The 23,301-nt window shown below is 51.3% G+C and overlaps 1 protein-coding gene across 1 annotated transcript; it reads left to right on the top strand.

Annotated features, from left to right (window-relative positions):
* Positions 1-92: 92 nt before the first annotated feature.
* On the top strand, positions 93-2,431 carry LOC125531036 (uncharacterized). The gene is made up of 2 exons (XM_048695446.2): positions 93-527; positions 1,080-2,431. Exons 1-2 carry the CDS (start codon positions 345-347, stop codon positions 2,058-2,060), a joined length of 1,164 nt encoding a protein of 387 aa, XP_048551403.2. The 5' UTR covers positions 93-344; the 3' UTR covers positions 2,061-2,431.
* Positions 2,432-23,301: the final 20,870 nt, after the last annotated feature.

Genomic DNA, 23,301 nt, shown 5'->3' with positions numbered 1-23,301 from the left:
GGTATTGAACTGCAGAACTTTTGAATAGCGGTACCAATTTGTGAGTTGGTGCTGAAGTGTGCTAGCCACATGCAATTAACTCACGGGCCGCATCGGAGATGTGGGCTGTCCCCCACGTCGAACCCCCACACACGTCTCGTACAGTTGCCAGGATACGAGCGTTTATTAGGTCGAGGAGCGCCCGGAGCGCCGCCGGCTAGCTACCCACCGTCCAATCCCCGGATACCAACCCGCCTCCTCACATCCTCCCGCTCCGCCGCAGCCGCCGGCCTCTCCAATCCCGCGCCCTCTGCCACTCTGAGTCCCTGACCTCCTCTCTTCATTTCGAGAAGGAGCAAGGGCCGATGGAGGACTGCCTCGATGGCGCCGGCGCCGGCAATGGCGAGGAAGGCAGCAGCAGGTGCGGAGGGGGACTTAAAGGAAGCCAGAGCGCTGGCATGGAGGAGCAACAGCGTCCAGGGATCGTCGACGACGCCGAGTCCCGCGTGGAGGAGCAACCGCGAACAAAGAGGACGCGGAAGAACAAGGTAAGAATCTGAATTTTCTGTAGTTCTTTGTGTGTCCATGGATGCAATTTGTGTTCTTGGTGAATCGGAATTTTCTACTGCCAGGTACTCTTGTGTGCAGTATTTCTTAGGACTTCACAAGGGTAGATAAATAAATAAATTGACAATCTGAATCTTTACTTGACATAGCTGATAGCTGGTAGATAGTCAGAGTTATATTGAGGAACCAAAGTATGAAAACTAAATGTTTGGTTGCAATAAATAAATAAATCATCAAACCTGGCATTACTTTACCATGAACTATACTGTGAGAATGTTTTGCCTAAATGTCGTAATCTTGTGATTGTCCAGCAAATGTGGCAAACAGTAAGTTCAGTTTGATGCTACTCTTAGCTAAAACCAATGTACTCCACTTTTCTTCAGTGTTATGACTGCTGTGAAAGGTTCCATTTTCTCATGTTAAATAACTTGTCCATGTTCAGTTTTTTCGTCATTCATTGTTCAACAACTTGTTCAGAGCTAACCTGAAGCATGATTGCATCGTGACTTCCTTTGCTTTAATATTAATTGCAGGTGACACGGGCACGCGCTGATCGTTCCGAATTCTTCCTCGTGCCAAAACCATATCCCCGGCTCCACCCAGCGCTCCTCTGGATCGTCCTCCGTGACGAGACATACCTCACCTTCCCCCACGGCAAAATCCACCACTTGGATCTTGACTATGATGACATTGAATTCCGTGTCTCCGCGGGCAGCATGCTCTTCCTGGTGTTCTGCGACCGCAGCTGCTGCTTAATGAACCCCTCCACCGGGGGGGCTACCCCTCAACAGATCAGCCTGGACAAAGACGACATGGACCAATGTTACCACAGCTTTGACAGGATAAGCAAGGTGGTGGTGTCTGATAAGATTGTCGCTCTCATTGCCAGGGACAAGGTCAAAATCTTTGCTCGCGGGCCGCCACAGGGTTTCGGAACATGCTCGCCCAAGGTGTGGGAGCCCCCTGGTGAAACCCATGTCGTTGACATTGCAATCTTCGAAGAGAAGCTTTACGTCCTCGCTGCAGAATATGGTAATGGCTGTCTTGAACCACTGGAGCTGCATGCCTTGGATACCAGCGACGAGCAGGCCGCTGTCAGCTCCGTCCAATGCGTAAGCGCCGCACCAAGAGATCGCGTGGAATCTGACTCGACTGCCGGCTGCCAACTGGGCATCTTCTTCTACCTGGTGGCATCCGGCCATCAGCTGCTGCTGGTGGAACGGCAGGTCGACGTGGATCACTGGGACCCCTTTTACGTGAGGGCGATACGGACCCGGTTCGAGGTCTCGGAGGCGGTGGGCCTGAGCGGCAGCGGCCCTGGGCACTGGAGCAAGGTGGATACACTGATGGGGCGTGCTCTGTTTGTCAGCCGAGGCTGCTCCGAGTCACTCCCTGCCCAGCCTGGAGCTCGAGAAGACTGCGTCTACGCTATGACCGAACAGAATCTGCCTCTTCCGAGAGAGCAGAAGAGGGTCCCTGAGGTGACCTGTTCGACTGTGTCATGTACAACGTGAGAGACAATACAGTGGTGCCATTGCCATTTGAGACGGCGGCGACGGAGGCAACTCGCGGGGTACGGCATCCTACCTGGCTTTTCCCAGCCAATGTTTGAGTTACATATGCATTTGGAAGTGCCATACTACCATCTGGGATTGATTTGGTACGCCCTGATGCTTGCGTATATCCAGTAGTATCTATCCTTATCGATATGTTGTAGTAATGACTAGTTTACTTGTTCTGACAATGTGTGTCAAGTTAAACTGACCGGTGTTGCTAGATTTCCATTTTGTTGTCTTAGGAGTAGACATTTATCAAGACTATGGTTGAGCTTGTAGCCTTTCTGTCGCAAACTGTGTTCTTGACTGAATGTACTGATCTATGCGGCTACTTGGTAGTAGCATTGCTTCACTTCTTTGTTTGTGCTACTTCTGAGGTCCATACAATCTCTATAAGAAAGCTGGCTTCCGCATATTTAATTACCCTTAGATGAAGTATACAAGAAGATAGCACATATACTGACAGTACATTTTATTTACATTTCCCATTGTCCTGAAAATTACATGGAGCTGTTGCTGCCAATAGTCAATAACTGCATTCTTTAGAGTTAGATACTTGATTTGATGCATGTTTACCTGCAAAAGAAAACCATGTGGACATGTAAATTCAAACATGGTATATCCCCCGAGCCCAATGTTTTAAGATTTCGAGCTTCTTTGAACTGGGTAGCGGAACACACACGTTACCAGTATTTATTTTCACTCAAAGCACAAGAAGGAATACATGCAATGTCATGGGTATTTAAAAGCCACACATGACGCCCCAAATCAAAATAAACAGCAGCCCTAGCTAGTTCATGAGCTTCATAATTAGACTCTCTAGCCCAATGCTCAGCACATACATCATCCAGGTCCAGGCTCGCCATCTTTGCTCTAATGTCCTTGAACCTTGATAACCATACTACTGGTGCCATGATATTCGCCTTGAAGGTGCCGTACAGTCGCCGAGAATCCGTCACACATGAACCTTTGAAACATAAAGATCATCTGCCAGCGCAAATGCTTCTCTGCACGCCGTAGCCTCAAGAATCTTCTGCTGAATCATATCATTAATCACCACCACGGAACCCCCCATGTAGTTGCCCACGGCTGAAGCCACGGTTTTTGTTTGTGTCCTTGACACACACGGCTTCAACACTTTGGGGCGCATCAGTGGCTACCTCGTTGGCTTCTGGTCTCTCACTATTGACTCGAGCAACTGGGTGAGCGCCTGATTTCTCTTTTATCTGGTTCTCCTGTCCTTCAGTTTGTCCGTCATCTTGTGGCTTCAGACCGGCAGCACCATCAAGATCACAAGCAGTAGCTAGCTTTAGATCATGTGAAGAACTGAGCAACCTGTCATCATTGTTGCTAACAGTGAGTGTGTCGCCCTGTCTTGATGTTGACGGGCGATCAGACAGGTTTGCCGCAGCATCCAATGATGATATTTGTGGAGGTTTTCCCGTGTTGAAGCCAGATTGTGTACATCAACCAACTAGAACAAGCATGTCAGCTCTCCTCTTCTTATCTAGTTGAGCAATCTTTGACATTCTTTCCTTTTCCACCCGAGCCTTCGCTAACATGTACTCCATCTCAATCCTCTCAATTTAAGCCTTCAAGTCCTGTAAATGTGATCACGGCATACATTGATTAGATTGGAATACCATATAAAGGCCCTCGGCACAACAGTAAATAAGACATTCATATTGACTAGGACTGCCTCTACCAGGTCAGGAACAACGAGTTCCCTAAACATTGTTGTAGTTCCGTCTTTGGTAGTCCTACTGCTCATATAATGATGATCAGGGACTTAGATATAAAAAGAAATGGTGATCAGGATCCCATGCTTTTCCAAACATTCTTTCGGACCCGCTTTATATATAAAGCAACAACCGGACAAAATAAAGTAAACGGCCAAATGATACATGATGATGAGGTAACCCTCATACAATTGCGATTGTAAGATAATCATATCACGCCAGATGCACGCGACTACGCAACCGAAATATATATATACCATAGAAAGATCAGAGTACAGCGCCACGCAAAGTACTAAATACCTAGGTTCCATGACAACGCCCTCAAGAGGGAGAATGGCGCTAAGCGTCACTGCTGCCGAGTACAGCATGAACAAAGGCCTTCACCGAGCACCACAACGACGTCTTCAAGAAGATAATGGCCCCCGCGAGCGTCGCCATCGTCGGCGGCTTTCGCTCGGCCACTCCTTGGTGTCACCATGAGGTCTCTAAGGCAGGCAGGGCGAGATCAGATCACCAGATCCGGATCAAGACGCCACCCGCCTAAGCCACCCTTTGCTATACCTCTCGCCGCCCACATGACCAAGACAGAAAGTCACCACCTTTGCCATGGTGCCTGCTAGAAAGTCACCCATGCGAACCGCCATCCGAGGCCGCCGCCGCGGCATCCATGTCCGATACACTACCAGCCGCCCACATCACGATGCAACCATGGTAGGAGGAGTAAAAGGTACATCCTTTCACTCCTAGCCTGGCATCAGCCACACGAACTGGGTTGATGCCTCCACCGTAGGAGGCGTCCACGTCCACATCCCCGGACGATCCCGATGGGCCGAAGGAGACACAACCCCATGACTACAGACGGCCGCTGCCGAGAAAGCTCGAACGATGCCAAGTCCGTAGCCATAGACGCCGATCTACCCAACAGAAAGCGGTGTCCGGACCACCGCCACCGACCACCGCACCCGAGGGAGAGGGACCTCCCCACCCACGGCATAAGCCGGATCGGACCCAATCTCGCCTACCCGGAGCGACAGCTTCGACTCGTCTCGGGCCCAAATCTAGTTCGACTGCGCATGAGCCCTAGGTCCACCGGCATTGTCGGCATGGACCCAAGAGAAGGAATACCACCACCATCAACCTACTCCGAGCCTCCGACTATTGGAACAAGATCACCAAAAGCAGGAGACCAACACTAGGACAGACCCACACCTCCTTGGGCCGCCGGCCACCAGGACACGTGCGGCAGCCATCCCTGCAGCAACCACCGGTAGCCATCCACATGGGGCAGCCATCAGAGCTGCAACCTCCGGTTGTCAGCCCCGCACCTACAAGCAGCTGAGCTGCTCGGATCACCCACCGCCGCCACGCTGGAGTCTGGGTTGAGCCCAGCCCTCGCCATCGCCGCCTCGATGTGAGCCAGCACCACGAGGCCCTCCACGTCCGGCAAGACCCCCGCGAGCTCGCCGTCGCGCCGCCGTACCCTCCACAGTGCCACATCGCCGCCCGGCGCTACCGGCCTACATCAACGCCACCGAGCGGGAGGAGAGGAGGCCCTGCCGCCGCCGACACCGACGCTGACGCCGGCCAGGATTTGCCCGACGATGTGCCCCTGGCGGCAAGGAGAGGAGAGGGAGAGGGGGCGGTCTCCGGTGGTGGCTAGGGTTGGCCCCCTCCCTCGGTCGCTCACGGGAGCGATGCGGGTGGGGGCATTAAGGAGTGGGTTGGGTCGGGCCAATATCGATACACTCCTTAGGGATTCCATGCTACCTGTTGGGACTTCGGAGTGCTGGTTAATTAAATAACATCATCATTTGTTAGATCCTTCCTCCATTTTCTTTTTGCAGGGAATTTGAAGAGCTTTTATTCAACACACATCGACCTGGCATTACCAAGAGAATATCATGTGGAAACCAAGTTACGATGGAAACTATGTCAAAACCACATTCGAAAGTTTCTAAAAATTCTACAAAAACTACAGTATATTAAGAGGGTGGTGTTTTATTAGCATGTGAAATTTTAAGTTCAAACACACAATTATTTACGAGGTACGGAAAACAATAATTTTAGCAATTAATAGTGATATTTACTGTTTGGCACTATTTATTACCAATTTTTTTATTCATACCACATAAATGAACTAGAGTTTGAACTTGGAATTTTACATGATAATAAAACATCACTCTCTTAGAAAAATATTAATTTTTTGAGATTCTTTTAGAAATTTCAAAACATAGTTTCCACGTGTTTTTCATCAGTTTCCAACTGATATTCACTCGGCATTATCTGCCAGGAGGCTAGTTACGCGGAAACCAGGACTAGTGTTCAAGTTCAACCAGCAATCCATCACCTCGAGAGTGCTAGCTTGCTTTGCACATAAGTGGGCAGATGTGTTACCTGGTTGAAAAACATGTTGGATAGTAAAAGAACAATCAGATGAAAATGCAATAGATGATTATCACGTTAGTTTCATATTGCCGGGGCTTCTGATCCACGGGCATCTATGGGACCGGCGGACCGGGTCCCTTTTGATTCGGCGGGGGGCGGAGGTTGCGCAAAGAGCAGATCGAGGCGAAGCAAGCGGGCGGTTGGTCGTGCGAAGAGTAAACCGAGGCGAAGCACGCGAGCGATTTACCCAGGTTCGGGCCGCAAGGATGCGTAAAACCCTACTCCTGCTTTGTGGATTGGTATTGATCTCTAACTCGGGAGCGAGAGCGAGCGTGAGTGTGGAAATGCTGAACCTCGCGAGGGCTCTCGAAGTGGCCAACCCCCTCTACGTTGCACACGGGCCTCCTTTTATAGTCAAGGGGTTACCGACATAGAGCAACGGGGGCCAAGGGCAAAAATGGAAAGGGTGCCGTGGGTAGGCACAGCTAGGCGCTGTAGTAGGCACAGCTAGCTGCTACAGTGTTATCATACCTAACCCTGACGGCAGGGGACAAGGGCATTAAATGCCCGTCTGTGTCGCCTAGACAGCACCGAAAGGGACCACTAGGGACGCCACCGTCTTGCCACGGTGGTTGTCTTGTCAGCGCCTGCGTGCCACCGCACGCCCCTAGCTGCACAGCCTCCTGCCACGTGCGCTCGGGAGGGGCCCCGGAGCGACACGTGGGTGGATGTGCTGGAGCGCGGGCGTGGAGTGGGGGCTTGCCGCGGCAAGCGCCTTGCCGCGGCCGTCGACTTGTCGCTTCCGGGAGCTTGTCGCTCACCGGGCCTTGCCGGGGCGCGAAGCGCGCCGCGGCAAGTTCCTTGGAATGCCTCGGACGGCCTTCCCGGCAAGCGCCTCTTGCCGGGGCCTTGGAACGCTTCTGATGGCCTTCCCGGCAAGCTCCTCTTGCCGGGGTCTTGCCTTCTTCCCGGCAAGCTCCTCTTGCCGGGGTCTTGTCTTGAGTACTTTGTTCTTGAATGGTCTTCAGAGGGACCACAAGGAATCTTGGTGGCGAACTGGCAGGCCTTGCCGCGGGACGCTGCGACTGCCCGTGCACAAGTTCGGGGTACAAGGGTACCCCTACTCTAGTACACCGACAGGAGCCCCCGGGCCTGGGCCAGACACGGTGCCGAGCGCTGTTGGGCCAGGCCCAAAACAGTGCACGGGCGCGCGCGCGGCCTAGGTCACGCCGCACCTTCCTCCGTTTCCCCCGCGCCCTTCCCCGAACGGCACGCGTTGAATGCGGCGTCGTGGGGGAGGTCGTGGGGGTTCCTTTTCTCGAAATGCGGAACGTCCGCCCCCTTCCCCCTTTAAGAGCAGGGGAAGCGGGGGCAGTTGGCTTATTCGCCCGTTGCCGTTCCCAATCTCGGAAATCTCTGCCGCCCTCTCGCCTCCCCAAAGCAGAGAGAGAGAGAGCAGCACTCCGCCCTCCGCCGCCGCCAGCACCACCAACGCCGTCGACCCCCTCCACTGCTCCCGCCATGGCTCCGAAAGCCGACAGGGGGAAGACCGTGAAGACGACCGAGGCGCACCGGCTCGCGGCGCTGCGGAAGACGCGGGCTGTTTTCCCCCCCAGGCTCGGCGCGATGGAGCTGAAGGCGGACTATTCTCTGTTCTGGTCGGCGGAGACGCGCGCGCATCCGCGCACAAGAGTTCTCCCCGCCGCCGCTTGTGAGATTGCCCCAAATGGGTATGCCTTCTTCGCGTTGTTCTTCTATTGCGGGCTCTGTCCGCCCTTCTCTGATTTCTTCTGCGACGTCATGAACACCTATGGGTTCCACCTCCTCGACTTCACCCCCAACGCTGTTCTGACGATGGCAGTTTTCGCGCATCTCTGCGAAAACTTTGTCGGAGTTCTTCCCAATGTGGCCCTCTTCCGCCATTTCTTCACTCCTCGTGTAGAGAGAGGAGAGCCTCTCTCCGGCGGGATCGCCTGGATCTCGAGGCCCGGCAAGAAGGAGACCTATCTGGAGGGAGAGTTCCGCGGCAAGTGGGAGGAGTGGAGGGCTGACTGGTGTTGGATTGTCGAGGAGAGTCCGCAGCCTTTCACCGCCCGGCGCCAAACCCCGGTGGCGCGCGGCGACGACTGGAGCGACCTGGCCCCGGAGGACGACAGGCTGGGGATCGCCGTCACCAGGATCCTGCGTCTCCGGAATGCCGGGCTCACTGTCGGCGCGGTTGGCGCAGACTTTCTCCGCCGTCGCATCGCCCCCCTGCAAGAGCGGGGGAGGCCAACTTGGGAGTTCAAAAACGCGGCAGACATTATGAGGCTGCGGCCGGGCCTCAACTATAACTTCACAGTTCTGGAACTCCACGCGATGCTGCAGGAGCTGTTCAGGTATGACCCCCAGCATCCCGAGGTGTTCAGGTTGCCGGGAGGCGTTGTGCCTTTGTGCAACAACTCCGCGCTCGACCGCATCCGTGCAATGATGCCGGAATGCGACTCGCACGGGATTGTGCCGACTTGGCAGGAGCCTGCCGGCGAGGTCGTGCAGCACTTCTTCGACAACTTGGTGGAAGTGGCTGTCCGCCTCGACGAGAAAGATGGCCTCACCCGCGACATCACTGACGCGGAGATGGCGCGCATCGCCACCAGGCTGGAGGAGGCGGCGGCAGCCGCAGCCGCGGGCGAGTTTGGGTTCACCACCGCGGAAGCAGACGCGGCAGAAGTGGCGAGCTGTGGCGAGCAAGGGGAGTCCGCCGGCAAGGAGGGGCTTGCCGGGCAAGATGCTGAGCCGAGCGAGCCTACCAGAGATACGGGCAGCTCGCGGCAAGTCGACTCCTCTTCCTCCTTGCCTCCGGACAGCCCACCAGGAGCAGAGCCCCCAGCGCCGCCCAGAAGGCGTCTCCACAAGGTTGGCGACGAGGCGGGGTGGCAAGCGGGTCAACAGTCGCCACGCCGCGTGACGCGCTCGACCGCGGCAAACACCGTTGCCGCGGGAGCGCCCCATGCTACGACGGCAACTGGAGCGGGGTCTAGCCGGACCGCCGCTTCGGTCCCTGCTGCTTCCCGTGCCGTGCCGACAGCCGGAGCGGGGTCTTCTCGGACCGCCACCACTGCTCCCGCTAAGCGGCCAAGGGAAGCTTCTCCTCCGCCTCCTCGCTCTGGGAGCGCGCCGGGCTTCGACTTCTCCGCGCTGAGCTCCGACGAGGAGGATGAAGAAGAGTAAGTTTTTCTTGTTGTACTCGCATTTCTTCGGTTCTTGCTTCTCAATTGCTTCTCCCTGAGCCTGCTCCTTTTCAGGACTCTGACCCAGAGAGCGGCAAAGAGAGCTAAGGCCCCGGTGGTCATCGTCGAGGACGTGCCCACTGCGACAACAGGTGGCGCGCCCGAGACAATCTTGCCGGACCTGGCGACTTTCCTTCATGGCAGCCCCCAGCGTAAGTGTGTGAACTTCTTGCCGCGGTGAGGCGCGCATGGGTACTTGTCTTTGCTGATATCCACTTGTTGCCTTGCGTAGGAGCAGAGCAGCCTCACCAGGAGCGTCCGGAGACAGCCCCCGGCATGCGATCTACTTCAACTACGCCTAGGGAAAATTCTCCGGCAAGAGATTCTCCGGCAGGGGGTGGCTCTCCGGCAAGGGGGAGTTCTCCGCCAAGGGACGGCGCCAGCGTCCCCCCAGCGGCAGAGACCATGGCCACCGAGCCCAGCACAGGTAATCTCCTTGCTTCAAATCTTCCCTTGGGTTCTTCTTCTTCTGGTCTCTTTGAGTTTTTGGCTGGATCTTGTTTGACTCTTTCCCCCTTTGCCGGTCATCAGACCCATCTGCTGCAGAGCGGGTGGAGACCGAGGTCGCTGTTGAGGACGCAGCCGGTGGCGGTGACGCCGCCAGCACCGAGGCCGCCGAGGCTGGCGCCGCGGCGGCTGGCGAGGGGTCTGGCGATCGTACTGACGGCCCGGAAGCCGCAGGAGCGCCAGGCGCTGCACCGACCGCCGTTCCGTCCGCCGAAGCCGCAGCGCCAAGCATCGAGGAGCCCCAGCCGGGCGTTTACTTGAAAGCCGGCGAAGGCGTCTTCATCAACCTCCCCTGGGCATCAAGCTCCAGGGCGCCGGTCGAGGGGGAGGTCTTCGACGGGGAAGTGCTTGCCTCCGCGGGTCTGAAGCTGGTCGACGCGCCGAGCAGCAGTAGCAATGAGCCCGAAGAGGAGCGGCTGCTGCGCAGGTTGATGTCGCTCTACCGCGCGCGACAAGCCAAGCTGGAATCCCGCGAGGCGCTTGTCGCGAAGGCGGGAGCAGACATTGAGAAGCGCGCAGAAGAGCTCGCGAGTTTCCACCGGGAAGCCGTCCGATCCTTGGCAGAGGAGCGGGAGCAGCTCGCTGAGGCGAAGAAGGCCTTTCTCCTCGAGAAGGCCGAAGCCGAAGAGCTGCAGCGACTTGCCGCCGCGAAGCTAGCCGCGGAAGTGGGCGAGCAGGCGCAGCGGAAGGTCGACCTCGACGCTCACGAGGAGGAGCTTGCCGCGCGCGAGGAGAAACTGGGCGGAGCCCTCAAGCAAGCGGAGGACACTACTGCCGCTGTCGAGGCCGCCAAAAAGGTGCTGGAGATGAAGGTGGTGCAGCTGGAGGCTGACCGCAAAGCATATGGCGAAGAGCTCAGTGCCACCAAGGACTCCAGCGCCGCCCTCGAGTCGAGGTTGGTCGCTTTGACCAAGGCGCTGGACGGCGCCAAGGAGCGGGAGGCAGCCTTGAAGAAGGAGATCGATGCCGACAAGGCGTTGCTGGAGAGTGCTGCCACCACCCAAAACGCCTTTAGGGATACGGTGGAGCACTGGACGGAGAGCCTCATGAACGCTGCCGGGGACATCGATAAGGAGCTGGCGCAGCTGAGGGTGGAGGACTTCGGGTACTCCTCCGACGAGAACCTCCAGCCTAGCGCCAAGCTCACTATGTTCTTCCAAGGCATGGCGACGGCGCTCCAGCGGCTTCAGGATGAGATCCCGAAGCGGCTGGCCGACGAGTCGCGCGAGATCTGCGCGGGAGCCCTTCAGAAGGTGTTGATGAAGGTGGCCTTCCGCAATCCAGGCCTCCGCCTCCACAACGTCCTCAGATCCTTGCCGCCTGATATCGATCAGGAAGAGCTCAAGGCCCTTGTCGCACCCATTGTGGACAAGGTGAGCGGGATCAAGAGGGTCGAGGGCGACCACGTAGACTAGGCCGCCGGCTTCCTTTTTTCCTTGTCGCTGCTAGCTATGTCATAGAAGACATTTATTAGGGCTGCGACAAGCTATTTTGTAATATAATTTTCTTCTGGATAGCCATTGCAATGTTATTCCCTTTACTTGACTCTTCCCTTTGTATGTTTTTGCCCTACGCTTTTAGGGAACTTGCCGGTGCAGGCATCCGGTCCGCGAGCGCTGAGCGCGGAACTGGCGGTGCCGCTACCGACAAGAAACCTTGTCGCAGCCAGCTACAGCTCACTTAAGTTGCTGAGCGGGGCTCGAAGCAAAGTAAGGGCGCGGCTAGTGTAGCAACTAGCCGCAGCTAACTTACGTTGTTGAGCAGGCTCAAAACGATGCAAGGGCGCGGCTAGTGTAGCAACTAGCCGCGGCTCACCTAATGTTGTTGAGCGAGCTCGAAACAACGCAAGGGCGCAGCCAGCTTCGAGTTGGCTCCTCCGCGCACAGGTTTTCCATACAAAGTGCGGTCGTTCAAGGGAGATAACCTAAAATTTAAAAAACTTGGTTGCTCAAACTTTGGCAACTTAGCTTTTCTGTCGTTTGCTTCCCGGCAAGACGAAATTCTTGAACGACGCCTGGTCCATACCCTTCTCTTCTCCCTTTCCCCCCGGCAAACTTGTGGGCGAGGGATCCTTTCTTTCCTTGGAAGAAGGAAGAAAAGAAAGAAGAGAAAATAAAGATAGAGAGCCTAGCAGCTCGTCAACGCTTGCCGTGGTGTTGGTGCTGCAGAAATGTCAGATCATATATGCCAGAAATTAGAAAGCATAAAATCGACAAAATGTGCGGAGCACGCGGGCTCTGCTGCGCACGGGATCTGCGCCCGGCCTCGTACAAAGGATTACATGCAACAGCGGCAAGACTTTGTACAAGAGGTGGTTGCCGGAACGGGTTCCGGCAACCGCGCCTTTCGGGTAAAACTCACGAAGATGCTCGATGCTCCAGGAGTTGCTCACTGGGATGCCATCTTCGGTCTCAGGGCGGCCGGCGCCGGGCCCAGTGACTCGTTTCACCCGGTAAGGCCCTTCCCATTCCGGCGTCAACTTTGTATGTTTTTACCCCACGCTTTTAGGGAACTTGCCGGCGCAGGCATCCAGTCCGCGAGCGCTGAGCGCGGAACTGGCAGTGCCGCTACCGGCAAGAAACCTTGTCGCAGCCAGCTGCAGCTCACTTAAGTTGTTGAGCGGGGCTCGAAGCAAAGTAAGGGCGCGGCTAGTGTAGCAACTAGCCGCAGCTAACTTACGTTGTTGAGCAGGCTCGAAACAATGCAAGGGCGCGGCTAGTGCAGCAACCAGCCGCAGCTCACTTAATGTTGTTGAGCGAGCTCGAAACAACGCAAGTGCGCAGCCGGCTACGAGTCGGCTCCTCCGCGCACAGGCTTTTCATACAAGGTGAGCCGATCCAGGGGAAGTAACTCAAAAATTAGAGATCTGGTTGCTCAGGCTTTGGCAACTTATCTGTTCTGGGTGTGTTGACGTGCATGGTGACCTTGGGCGCTCCGAGATCCACCAGCTTGATTTTGGTCCAGCGAGCGCATGGTACCGTGAGTACCATGGCGCTGCCGGTCCCGCGCCTCCTGGGACGGGCGCGGTGCATGCACGGACGCCGATGTCTTGGAGTGCGCCCGGTCGTTGTGGGAGCCGGCCACGCCGCCGATGGGCAGCGCGGCCTTGTCCTGGGACCTGGCAGCACCAAGAGTTCCCTCGTCGATGCGTGCCCTTCCGCCGGCGCCTGCCCCACCGTCCGTTTGCTCCGGCGGTGGGTGGCTCGGCGCGGACGGAGCAGCTGCCTCCGAAACTTTCTTCTTTGGCGGCATGTTGATGATGATGGTGAAGATCGATGAGGAAGTTGAAGATCTAGCCCGCAAGAACGCCGGATCTGATTCACACAACTTCGACGCCCCCTACCTGGCGCGCCGGAGATGCCGGGGCTTCTGATCCACGGGCACCTATGGGACCGGCGGACCGGGTCCCTTTTGGTTCGGCGGGGGGCGGAGGTTGCGCAAAGAGCAGATCGAGGCGAAGCAAGCGGGCGGTTGGTCGTGCGAAGAGTAAACCGAGGCGAAGCACGCGAGCGATTTACCCAGGTTCGGGCCGCAAGGATGCGTAAAACCCTATTCCTGCTTTGTGGATTGGTATTGATCTCTAGCTCGGGAGCGAGAGCGAGCGTGAGTGTGTGGAAATGCTGAACCTCGCGAGGGCTCTCGAAGTGGCCGACCCCCTCTACGTTGCACACGGGCCTCCTTTTATACTCAAGGGGTTACCGACATAGAGCAACGGGGGCCAAGGGCAAAAATGGAAAGGGTGCCGTGGGTAGGCACAGCTAGGCGCTGTAGTAGGCACAACTAGCTGCTACAGTGTTATCATACCTAACCCTGACGGCAGGGGACAAGGGCATTAAATGCCCGTCTATGTCGCCTAGACAGCACCGAAAGGGACCACTAGGGACGCCACTGTCTTGCCACGGTGGTTGTCTTGTCAGCGCCTGCGTGCCACCGCACGCCCCTAGCTGCACAGCCTCCTGCCACGTGCGCTCGGGAGGGGCCCCAGAGCGACACGTGGGTGGATGTGCTGGAGCGCGGGCGTGGAGTGGGGGCTTGCCGCGGCAAGCGCCTTGCCGCGGCCGTCGACTTGTCGCTTCCGGGAGCTTGTCGCTTACCGGGCCTTGCCGGGGCGCGAAGCGCGCCGCGGCAAGTTCCTTGGAATGTCTCGGACGGCCTTCCCGGCAAGCGCCTCTTGCCGGGGCCTTGGAACGCTTCTGATGGCCTTCCCGGCAAGCTCCTCTTGCCGGGGTCTTGCCTTCTTCCCGGCAAGCTCCTCTTACCGGGGTCTTGTCTTGAGTACTTTGTTCTTGAATGGTCTTCAGAGGGACCACAAGGAATCTTGGTGGCGAACTGGCAGGCCTTGCCGCGGGACGCTGCGACTGCCCGTGCACAAGTTCGGGGTACAAGGGTACCCCTACTCTAGTACACCGACACATATCCATTTGCCTAGGGACATTTTTTTTACTTTATTGTTCTTTTAAAATCCTTTACATTATTGTTCTTTAACAAAACATCAACTGACTTTATATTTACGTTTTTTATTGTTCTTTAATAAAACATCAACTGACTTTTATATTTAAGTTTTTTATTATCTTGCAAAGATGTCTTTTCATGCCTGTGAAGTAGATTCATTTCTTATTTATAAGTAAAGCAAACGTTTGATGTGCATAGAGTTGTATCAGTGGTTGATATGAGAGTATATTAATCATACCTTTAGCTCCTCGTTAGGTTCGGCATTCTTACCTATTGAAAATGCTACAATAGATCTCCTACACTTGTGAGTTTTCAGTATACAATGCTTGATAGAAGGCAAAAATAATTTTTTTGCATGATATCTTTATCACGGAGTCATTCTTACTAAAGATAACCTTATTAAAAGGAATTGGCATGGAAGTCTGCAATGTGTCTTGTCATCATGATGGGACAATAAAACATTTATTCTTCCAACGCAAATTGACTCGTTCTATATGGCAATCATCCAAATAGCTTCTGACTTGTATCCTCCTTGTAGTGTTGCTAATGTATTTGGCAACTGACATGGGATTGATCACATGTTTAAAACTCTTCTCAGGTTGGGAGCGCTTGTCGTTATTTGGTTGCTTTGGCTATGTATAAATGATATGGTTTTTAATGATAAAAGTATTTCTCTTATGCAGGTTATCTACAGGTGAACCGAGACTCTTCGTTTATAATCCTCTCTACAACGTATGGAGAAGCAAGACCTGTTTACGAAGATGTGTACAAGATTGCGGGCTACAACAAGGGATACCTTTACCCAACATGGGTGGCAGGATGATCTTAGGATTGACCCCAATCCGTTGTAGGCGTTATACGGACTCCACACGTTTCTTTGTATTTTGCTTTTTTATTTTTCGTTTATGTGAGTGGATATTTTTTGGTTGCGTGCATATTAATTATGCAGAGACCGGGTATAATGCTTAAACCTTTTAAGTAAGAGAAAAGTATATTATTCGCCCCTCAACTCTGAAACAGGATAACTTGCACCTCCAACTACTAAAACCAGAAAAGGTTCATCCCTGCCTTGGTTTTGACTGATTTTGGCGCTGACTCACCCTGCTTTTGACCAGAGCTGACTCCAATTCGCATATATATTTGAAATCTGTGATTTATTTTTCAAAATTCGTTTTTTTCCAATCCGTGTACTTTTTTCAAGTCCGCATAAAATTTTCAAATTAACCTACCTTTTTGAAATCTATGTACTTTTTTCAAATCAGTGCACTTTTTAAAGTTCACATAACTTTATTAAATCCGCATACTATTTTCTAGTGCACATATTCTTTCTAAATCCACGTACTTTCTTTTAAATTCATGTACTATTAAATCCGTGTATCTTTTTCAAATTCATCAACTTTTCGAAAAAGTACATGGATTTGAAAAAAGCACGTGAACTTGAAAAACGTACGCGGACTTGGAAAATATAAACAGATTTGAAAAAAGTATGTGAATTTGAGTCAACACTGTCAAAACCGCGGAAAGTTAGCATCAAAACGGGTCAAAACCGAGCCTAGGGACGAACCTTGTCCGGTTTCAATAGTTGGGAGTGCAAATTGTACAGTTTCAAAATTGAGGATCAAATCTAGACTCTTCCAAAAATTAAGGGACGAAAAATATATTTTATCCTTTAAGTAACAAAGTGCCCGTTTTTGAAAAATGTACTTCAGCATGATCCCGTCCGATGTTTGCACAGTTAGTCCCCATCCGCGCGTTCAAGTGTCTCACTCTTGTTCATTCATTTTCGTTGGGCTGCTTGAGCATGGAAGTATCCCGTGTTACGGTCACCTTCACGTTCACGTGGCCATGCAACCCTGTACCGCTGATGGATCCAAATCTCCTCCCGACGGAGTGCAAGTCTCAGTTTTTTTTACGACCGATTTCTCTTCGTCAGAAGGGTCTCTGTCCACCGACTAGCCACATAGTCGTGTAAGTTTCTCACGTGCTTCTGCAACGTACGTGCAAAACAACCAAACTCTTTCGCACCCCATACCGCTAACTGGTTCATACCACATGTTAGTAATATTGATACCGCTGAAATAATTGTGGTTCGAAATGAAATGATTCTCGCGGAAAGGATTGGGTGTAATTCATTGGTCATTAAATCTGACAGTACGATTGCAGTGGAATCCTTTAATCAACAAGAAGTATACTTTGGTCATGAGGCGGCTATCATCATGGGGTGTAAGCAGACACTAGTAGAAAAAGGGTCTTCTGTCCTGGTTGGTAAGGGCCTTTTGTCCCAGTTTTTGAACCGGAACTAAAGGGTCGTTACTAATGCCCTGACCCTTTAGTCCCGGTTCAAACAGGAACCGGGACAGACGGGCCTCCACGTGGCCGGTGCGCCGAGCCCAGGCAGGAGGCCCTCTGGTCCCGGTTGGTGGCACCAACCGGGACCAATAAGCATCCACGCGTCAGCATTTCAGAGGCTGAGGTTTTTTTTTTGAAAAGGGGAGGGGGGGGGGAGGGTTTGGGGGTTTAATTTAGGTGTTTTATATATTGTGTTAGCTAGCTAATTAATAGAGAGAAGTGTCCTCTCTTATGTCCTTGCTTGGACGACGCTATATATACGTATATATAGAGAGGACTAGACACGCTAGCTAGTAAACAAATAAAGGAAACAGAAGATCGTCATGAACATATATGCATACAGAGAGAAGTGATATCGACCACCTCTCCTTCTTCGAGAGATTGGTCGAACAACAAGTTCTCGTATATCTATCCGACACTACCGGCTACATATATATACAATAATTATCTCTTACAATATAATCTCCTAATTATATATGAACACAGGGTCCACATAGTATTCTCCGTCTTCAGTGATCACGTGGTCAAGGAAGAATGCCGCCAATTCCTCTTGAATTGCTCGCATATGAACTGGTGCTAGGAGTTCATCCCGCATCCGAAACATCTAATTTGAACAAGGGGGTCTATATATATATATATGAAACTCAACACAAATGATGGTAATAAAATAAAATTGTGAATATTATTGCTTACGCACTTCATATTGTTCGTCAGAGTACCCACGTTCACAGGTCGTGTGGCGGATGGACTCGCAAACGTAGTATCCACAGTAATTATTCCCGGGTTCCTGTCACAACCACTTTACAAGAAATAGATGTCAATCAAACTGATAAGCAATCATGCTATAAATGGTATTGATGAAACTAGCGCTTGAATCACTAGGAGATGCGTGGAACATGTTACTATATAGTACTTACTTTCGGGTGTCTAAATTACAGCTTCTTCGGCAGCCCCGGAGCTTTTTTGGTGAATTTTCTCCAAACCCTGCCAGACAAAGAAAACAATTACTTGATATATCAGGAAATGAACAAAGTTGCTGATATGGTGGATAATGATCAATTTAACTTACTTCTCGAGCATTTGAGTCACGTCCGCATAGTCCTGAGGATTTTTTCGTCTCGAGTCTAAGACGGTTACTAGTCCCTCTCAAGCTTAATCTCTAGGAGAATATAGTAGAAGCTGCGCACGCATGCATAACTCATCAATTACATTACTATAACCTGGACTAATAAGGAAAACCGAATATGCGCAAGACAGTAACACTCACTTGAAGTTGTAAGGAAAGAGTATTATATATTTGTTTTCATTTATTACCAACGATCGTACCAAGTTGGCCTCGGTATCTTCGGCACGATATTTAACCTTAGTTGCATCTATGAGATTTGTGTTAATGAACCCAATATCACCGATTTGTCTTTTCTTCAATTCGGCGATCTTCAATCTGCATAATATAGTGAGGATAATTATAAATACATGCAATGAAAGAGTTGACCTATATAGAGAGACTTAATGTAAGAAGTACTACTACTTACAGACAGTAGCAAGTGACCGTTACTTTATCGAGGGACTTTTGATTGAAAAACCGGAAGAACTCCTCAAATGGAACATTCAACAGTTCAATTCCAACGAGGTCATGTTCCTCTCTAACTCTCAGCGGCAAAGTATCCCCCCCCCCCGAGACTCTCCGAAGGTTTTCATGTACCAATCATGGAATCTTCGCATCATCGTTGTTAGAGATCTTTCATCTTTGACGAGAGGCTTCCCGTACTCGTATCTGTGTTCCTCCACCTCCAAGAACTCATAATGTACATTGTCAGGCAGGTAATCTCCAAGATTGCTATAATCGGGCACCATCCTCGGATCATTAGTAGGCACCTTGAGCGGGGGGCATGATTGGTTCGCTTGTTCGCCGAGCTGGGGATTTTTTTTCCTAGCTCGTCGTTCTTTTAACCTTTGATCACTGACAGTACTTCCCGACCGCTCCACTTCGACAAATGACTTTTCAATAATGCGCTGATAGTTGCCTTTCGGCGGAGACTTTGCTGGTTTTTCCAGGGCAGCCAGAGTGCGCTTCGCTTTCACCGGATCTACCTTCTCCTCCGGAGGTGGATGTTTCTTTCCTTTAACCCCTTCAAAGAAGTTCCTCACTTCGGCTCGCGCGATGTCGGCGTTCTCCTCCGGGGTCCTCTCGTATGGTAACTTCTCTGGAGTCTTCAGAGAAGGACCGAATCTGTATTGCCTTCCACCTCTGGTTGTACTACTAGACGCCGGCAGAGCAGACGGAGCGGCTGCAGCTGTCTTCTTTCCTTGCTTATGAGGCGGAGGAGAAGGACTATGACGCGCCGGAGCGGCGGCGGGTCTCTTCCGTCCTTACTGACGAGGCAGAGAAGGAGGAGGCTGGCTGCCCGGGCGCGCCGGCGCAGGCGGAGAAGGAGGCGGAGTGCCGCCACGCGCCGGAGAAGGAGGCCGAGTGCCCTGATCATCACTCGCCGGAGGAGGAGGCGGTGGAGGAGGCGGAGTGCCCTGACTCGCCGGAGGAGGAGGAGGAGGCGGAGGAGTCCAGTTCGGAAGGTTGATGAGCTCCTTCCGCCATAGGCATGGAGTCTTCAAAGCAGAACCCAGCCGAGTCTCCCCTTCACCGGTAGGGTGGTCAAGCTGGAGGTCCTCAAATCCCTCCATTATTTCATCCACCATCACCCTAGCATATCCTTCTGGAATCGGCCGACAGTGAAAAGTTGCACCGGGTTCAGTAGGAAAAACAGAGCCAACAACCGCCTTGACCTTCAAATTCATCCATTGCGTCATAAGGTGGCAATTTTGAGACTCCGTGATAGCATGTTAGGGAACGTAGTAATTTCAAAAAATTTCCTACGCACACGCAAGATCATGGTGATGCATAGCAACGAGAGGTGAGAGTGTTGTCTACGTACCCTCATAGACCGGAAGCGGAAGCGTTAGCACAACGCGGTTGATGTAGTCGTACGTCTTCACGGCCCGACCGATCAAGCACCGAAACTACGGCACCTCCGAGTTTTAGCACACGTTCAGCTCGATGACGATCCCCGAACTCCGATCCAGCAAAGTGTCGGGGATGAGTTCCGTCAGCACGACGGCGTGGTGACGATCTTGATGTTCTACCGTCGCAGGGCTTCGCCTAAGCACCGCTACAATATTATCGAGGATTATGGTGGAGGGGGGCATCGCACACGGCTAAGAGATCAATGATCAATTGTTGTGTCTGGGGTGCCCCCTTGCCCCTGTATATAAAGGAGTGGAGGAGGGGGCCGGCCAAGGAGGGTGGCGCGCCCAAGGGGGGGAGTCCAACTCCCACCGGGAGTAGGACTCCCCCTTTTCCTATTAGGAGTAGGAGAGGGAAGGAAGAGGAAGGAGGGAGGAAGGAAAGGGGGGGCCGGCCCCCCTCCCAATTCGGATTGGGCTTGGGGGGGGGCGCCCCCTCCCTTGCTCCTTTCCCTCCTTTCCACTAAGGCCCAATAAGGCCCATATACCTCTCGGGGGTTTCCGATAACCTCCCGGTGATCCGGTATTGTCCCAATCTCACCCGGAACCTTTCTGGTGTCCAAATATAGTCGTCCAATATATCGATCGTTATGTCTCGACCATTTCAAGACTCCTCGTCAAGTCCGCGATCACATCCGGGACTCCGAACAACCTTCGGTACATCAAAATATATAAACTCATAATGAAACTGTCATCGTAACGTTAAGCGTGCGGACCGTACGGGTTCGAGAACAATGTAGACATGACCGAGACACGTCTCCGGTCAATAACCAATAGCGGAACCTGGATGCTCATATTGGCTCCTACATATTCTACGAAGATCTTTATCGGTCAGACCGCATAACAACATACGTTGTTCCCTTTGTCATTGGTATGTTACTTACCTGAGATTCGATCGTCGGTATCTCAATACCTAGTTCAATCTCGTTACCGGCAAGTCTCTTTACTCGTTTCGTAATACATCATCTTGCAACTAACTTATTAGTTGCATTGCTTGCAAGGCTTAAGTGATGTGCATTACCGAGAGGGCCCAGAGATACCTCTCCGACAATCGGAGCGACAAATCCTAATCTCGAAATACGCCAACCCAACATGTACCTTTGGAGACACCTGTAGAGCACCTTTATAATCACCCAGTTATGTTGTGACGTTTGGTAGCACACAAAGTGTTCCTCCGGTAAACGGGAGTTGCATAATCTCATAGTCATAGGAACATGTATAAGTCATGAAGAAAGCAATAGCAACATACTAAACGATCGGGTGCTAAGCTAATGGAATGGGTCATGTCAATCACATCATTCTCCTAATGATGTGTTCCCATTAATCAAATGACAACTCATGTCTATGGTTAGGAAACATATCCATCTTTGATCAACGAGCTAGTCAAGTAGAGGCATACTAGTGACACTCTGTTTGTCTATGTATTCACACATGTATTATGTTTCCGGTTAATACAATTCAAGCATGAATAATAAACATTTATCATGATATAAGGAAATAAATAATAACTTTATTGTTGCCTCTAGGGCATATTTCCTTCAGTCTCCCACTTGCACTATAGTCAATAATCTAGTTCACATCGCCATGTGATTTAACATCAATAGTTCACATCACCATGTGATTAACACCCATAGTTCACATCGACATGTGACCAACACCCAAAGGGTTTACTAGAGTCAATAATCTAGTTCACATCGCTATGTGATTAACACCCAAAGAGTACTGAGGTGTGATCATGTTTTGCTTGTGAGAGAAGTTTAGTCAACGGGTCTGCCACATTCAGATCCGTAAGTATTTTGCAAATTTCTATGTCTATAATGCTCTGCACGGAGCTACTCTAGCTAATTGCTCCCACTTTCAATATGTATCCAGATTGAGACTTAGAGTCATCTGGATCAGTGTCAAAATTTGCATTGACATAACCCTTTACGATAAACCTTTTTGTCACCTCCATAATCAAGAAAAATATCCTTATTCCACTAATAATTTTGACCGTTGTCCAGTGATCTACTCCTAGATCACTATTGTACTCCCTTGCCAAAATCAGCGTAGGGTATACAATAGATCTGGTACACAGCATGTCATACTTTATAGAACCTATGGCTGAGGCATAGGGAATGACTTTCACTCTCTTTCTATCTTCTGCCGTGGTCGGGCTTTGAGTCTTACTCAATTTCACACCTTGTTACACATGCAAAAACTCTTTCTTTGACCGTTCCATTTTGAACTACTTCAAAATCTTGTCAAGGTATGTACTCATTGAAAAAACTTATCAAGCGTCTTGATCTATCTCTATAGATCTTGATGCTCAATATGTAAGCAGCTTCACCAAGGTCTTTCTTTGAAAAACTCATTTCAAACACTCCTTTATGCTTTGCAGAATAATTCTACATTATTTCCGATCAACAATATGTCATTCACATATACTTATCAGAAATGCTGTAGTGCTCCCACTCACTTTCTTGTAAATACAGGCTTCACCGCAAGTCTGTATAAAACTATATGCTTTGATCAACTTATCAAAGCATATATTCCAACTCCGAGATGCTTGCACCAGTCCATAGATGGATCGCTGGAGCTTGCATATTTTGTTAGTACCTTTAGGATTGAAAAAACCTTCCGGTTGCATCATATACAACTCTTCTTTAATAAATCCATTAGGGATTGCAGTTTTGTTATCCATTTGCCAAATTTCTTAAAATGCAGCAATTGCTAACATGATTCGGACAGACTTAAGCATAGATACGAGTGAGAAACTCTCATCGTAGTCAACATCTTAATCTTGTGAAAAACCCTTTGCGACAATTCTAGCTTTGTAGATAGTAACACTACTATCAGCGTCCGTCTTCCTCTTGAAGATCCATTTAATCTCAATGGCTCGCCGATCATTTGGCAAGTCAATCAAAGTCCATACTTTGTTCTCATACATGGATCTCATCTCAGATTTCATGGCCTCAAGCCATTTTGCGGAATCTGGGCTCACCATCGCTTCCTCATAGTTCGTAGGTTCGTCATGGTCAAGTAACATGACCTCCAGAACAGGATTATCGTACCACTCTGGTGCGGATCTCACTCTGGTTTACCTACGAGGTTCGGTAGTAACTTGATCTGAAGTTACATGATCATCATCATTAGCTTCCTCACTAATTGGTGTAGGTGTCAGAGAAACCGGTTTCTGTGATGTACTACTTTCCAATAAGGGAGAAGGTACAGTTAGCTCATCAAGTTCTACTTTCCTCCCACTCACTTCTTTCGAGAGAAACTCCTTCTCTAGAAAGGATCCATTCTTAGCAACAAATGTCTTGCCTTCGGATCTGTGATAGAAGGTGTACCCAACAGTCTCCTTCGGGTATCCTATGAAGACACATTTCTCCGATTTGGGTTCGAGCTTATCAGGTTGAAGCTTTTTCACATAAGCATCGCAGCCCCAAACTTTCAGAAACGACAACTTTGGTTTCTTGCCAAACCATAGTTCATAAG

This window comes from Triticum urartu, chromosome 3A (genome assembly GCF_056163025.1).
Source record: "Triticum urartu cultivar PI428250 chromosome 3A, HENAU_Tu73, whole genome shotgun sequence".
NCBI classification, from domain to species: domain Eukaryota; kingdom Viridiplantae; phylum Streptophyta; class Magnoliopsida; order Poales; family Poaceae; genus Triticum; species Triticum urartu.
This window is presented reverse-complemented; position numbering and strand designations above follow the sequence as displayed.

Excerpts from the sequence above, each read along its gene's own strand:
- LOC125531036 (XM_048695446.2), top strand. The coding sequence starts at position 345 with ATGGAGGACTGCCTCGATGGCGCCGGCGCCGGCAATGGCGAGGAAGGC. Across the intron at positions 528-1,079 it reads AGAGGACGCGGAAGAACAAG|GTGACACGGGCACGCGCTGA; the intron begins GTAAGAATCTGA and ends TATTAATTGCAG.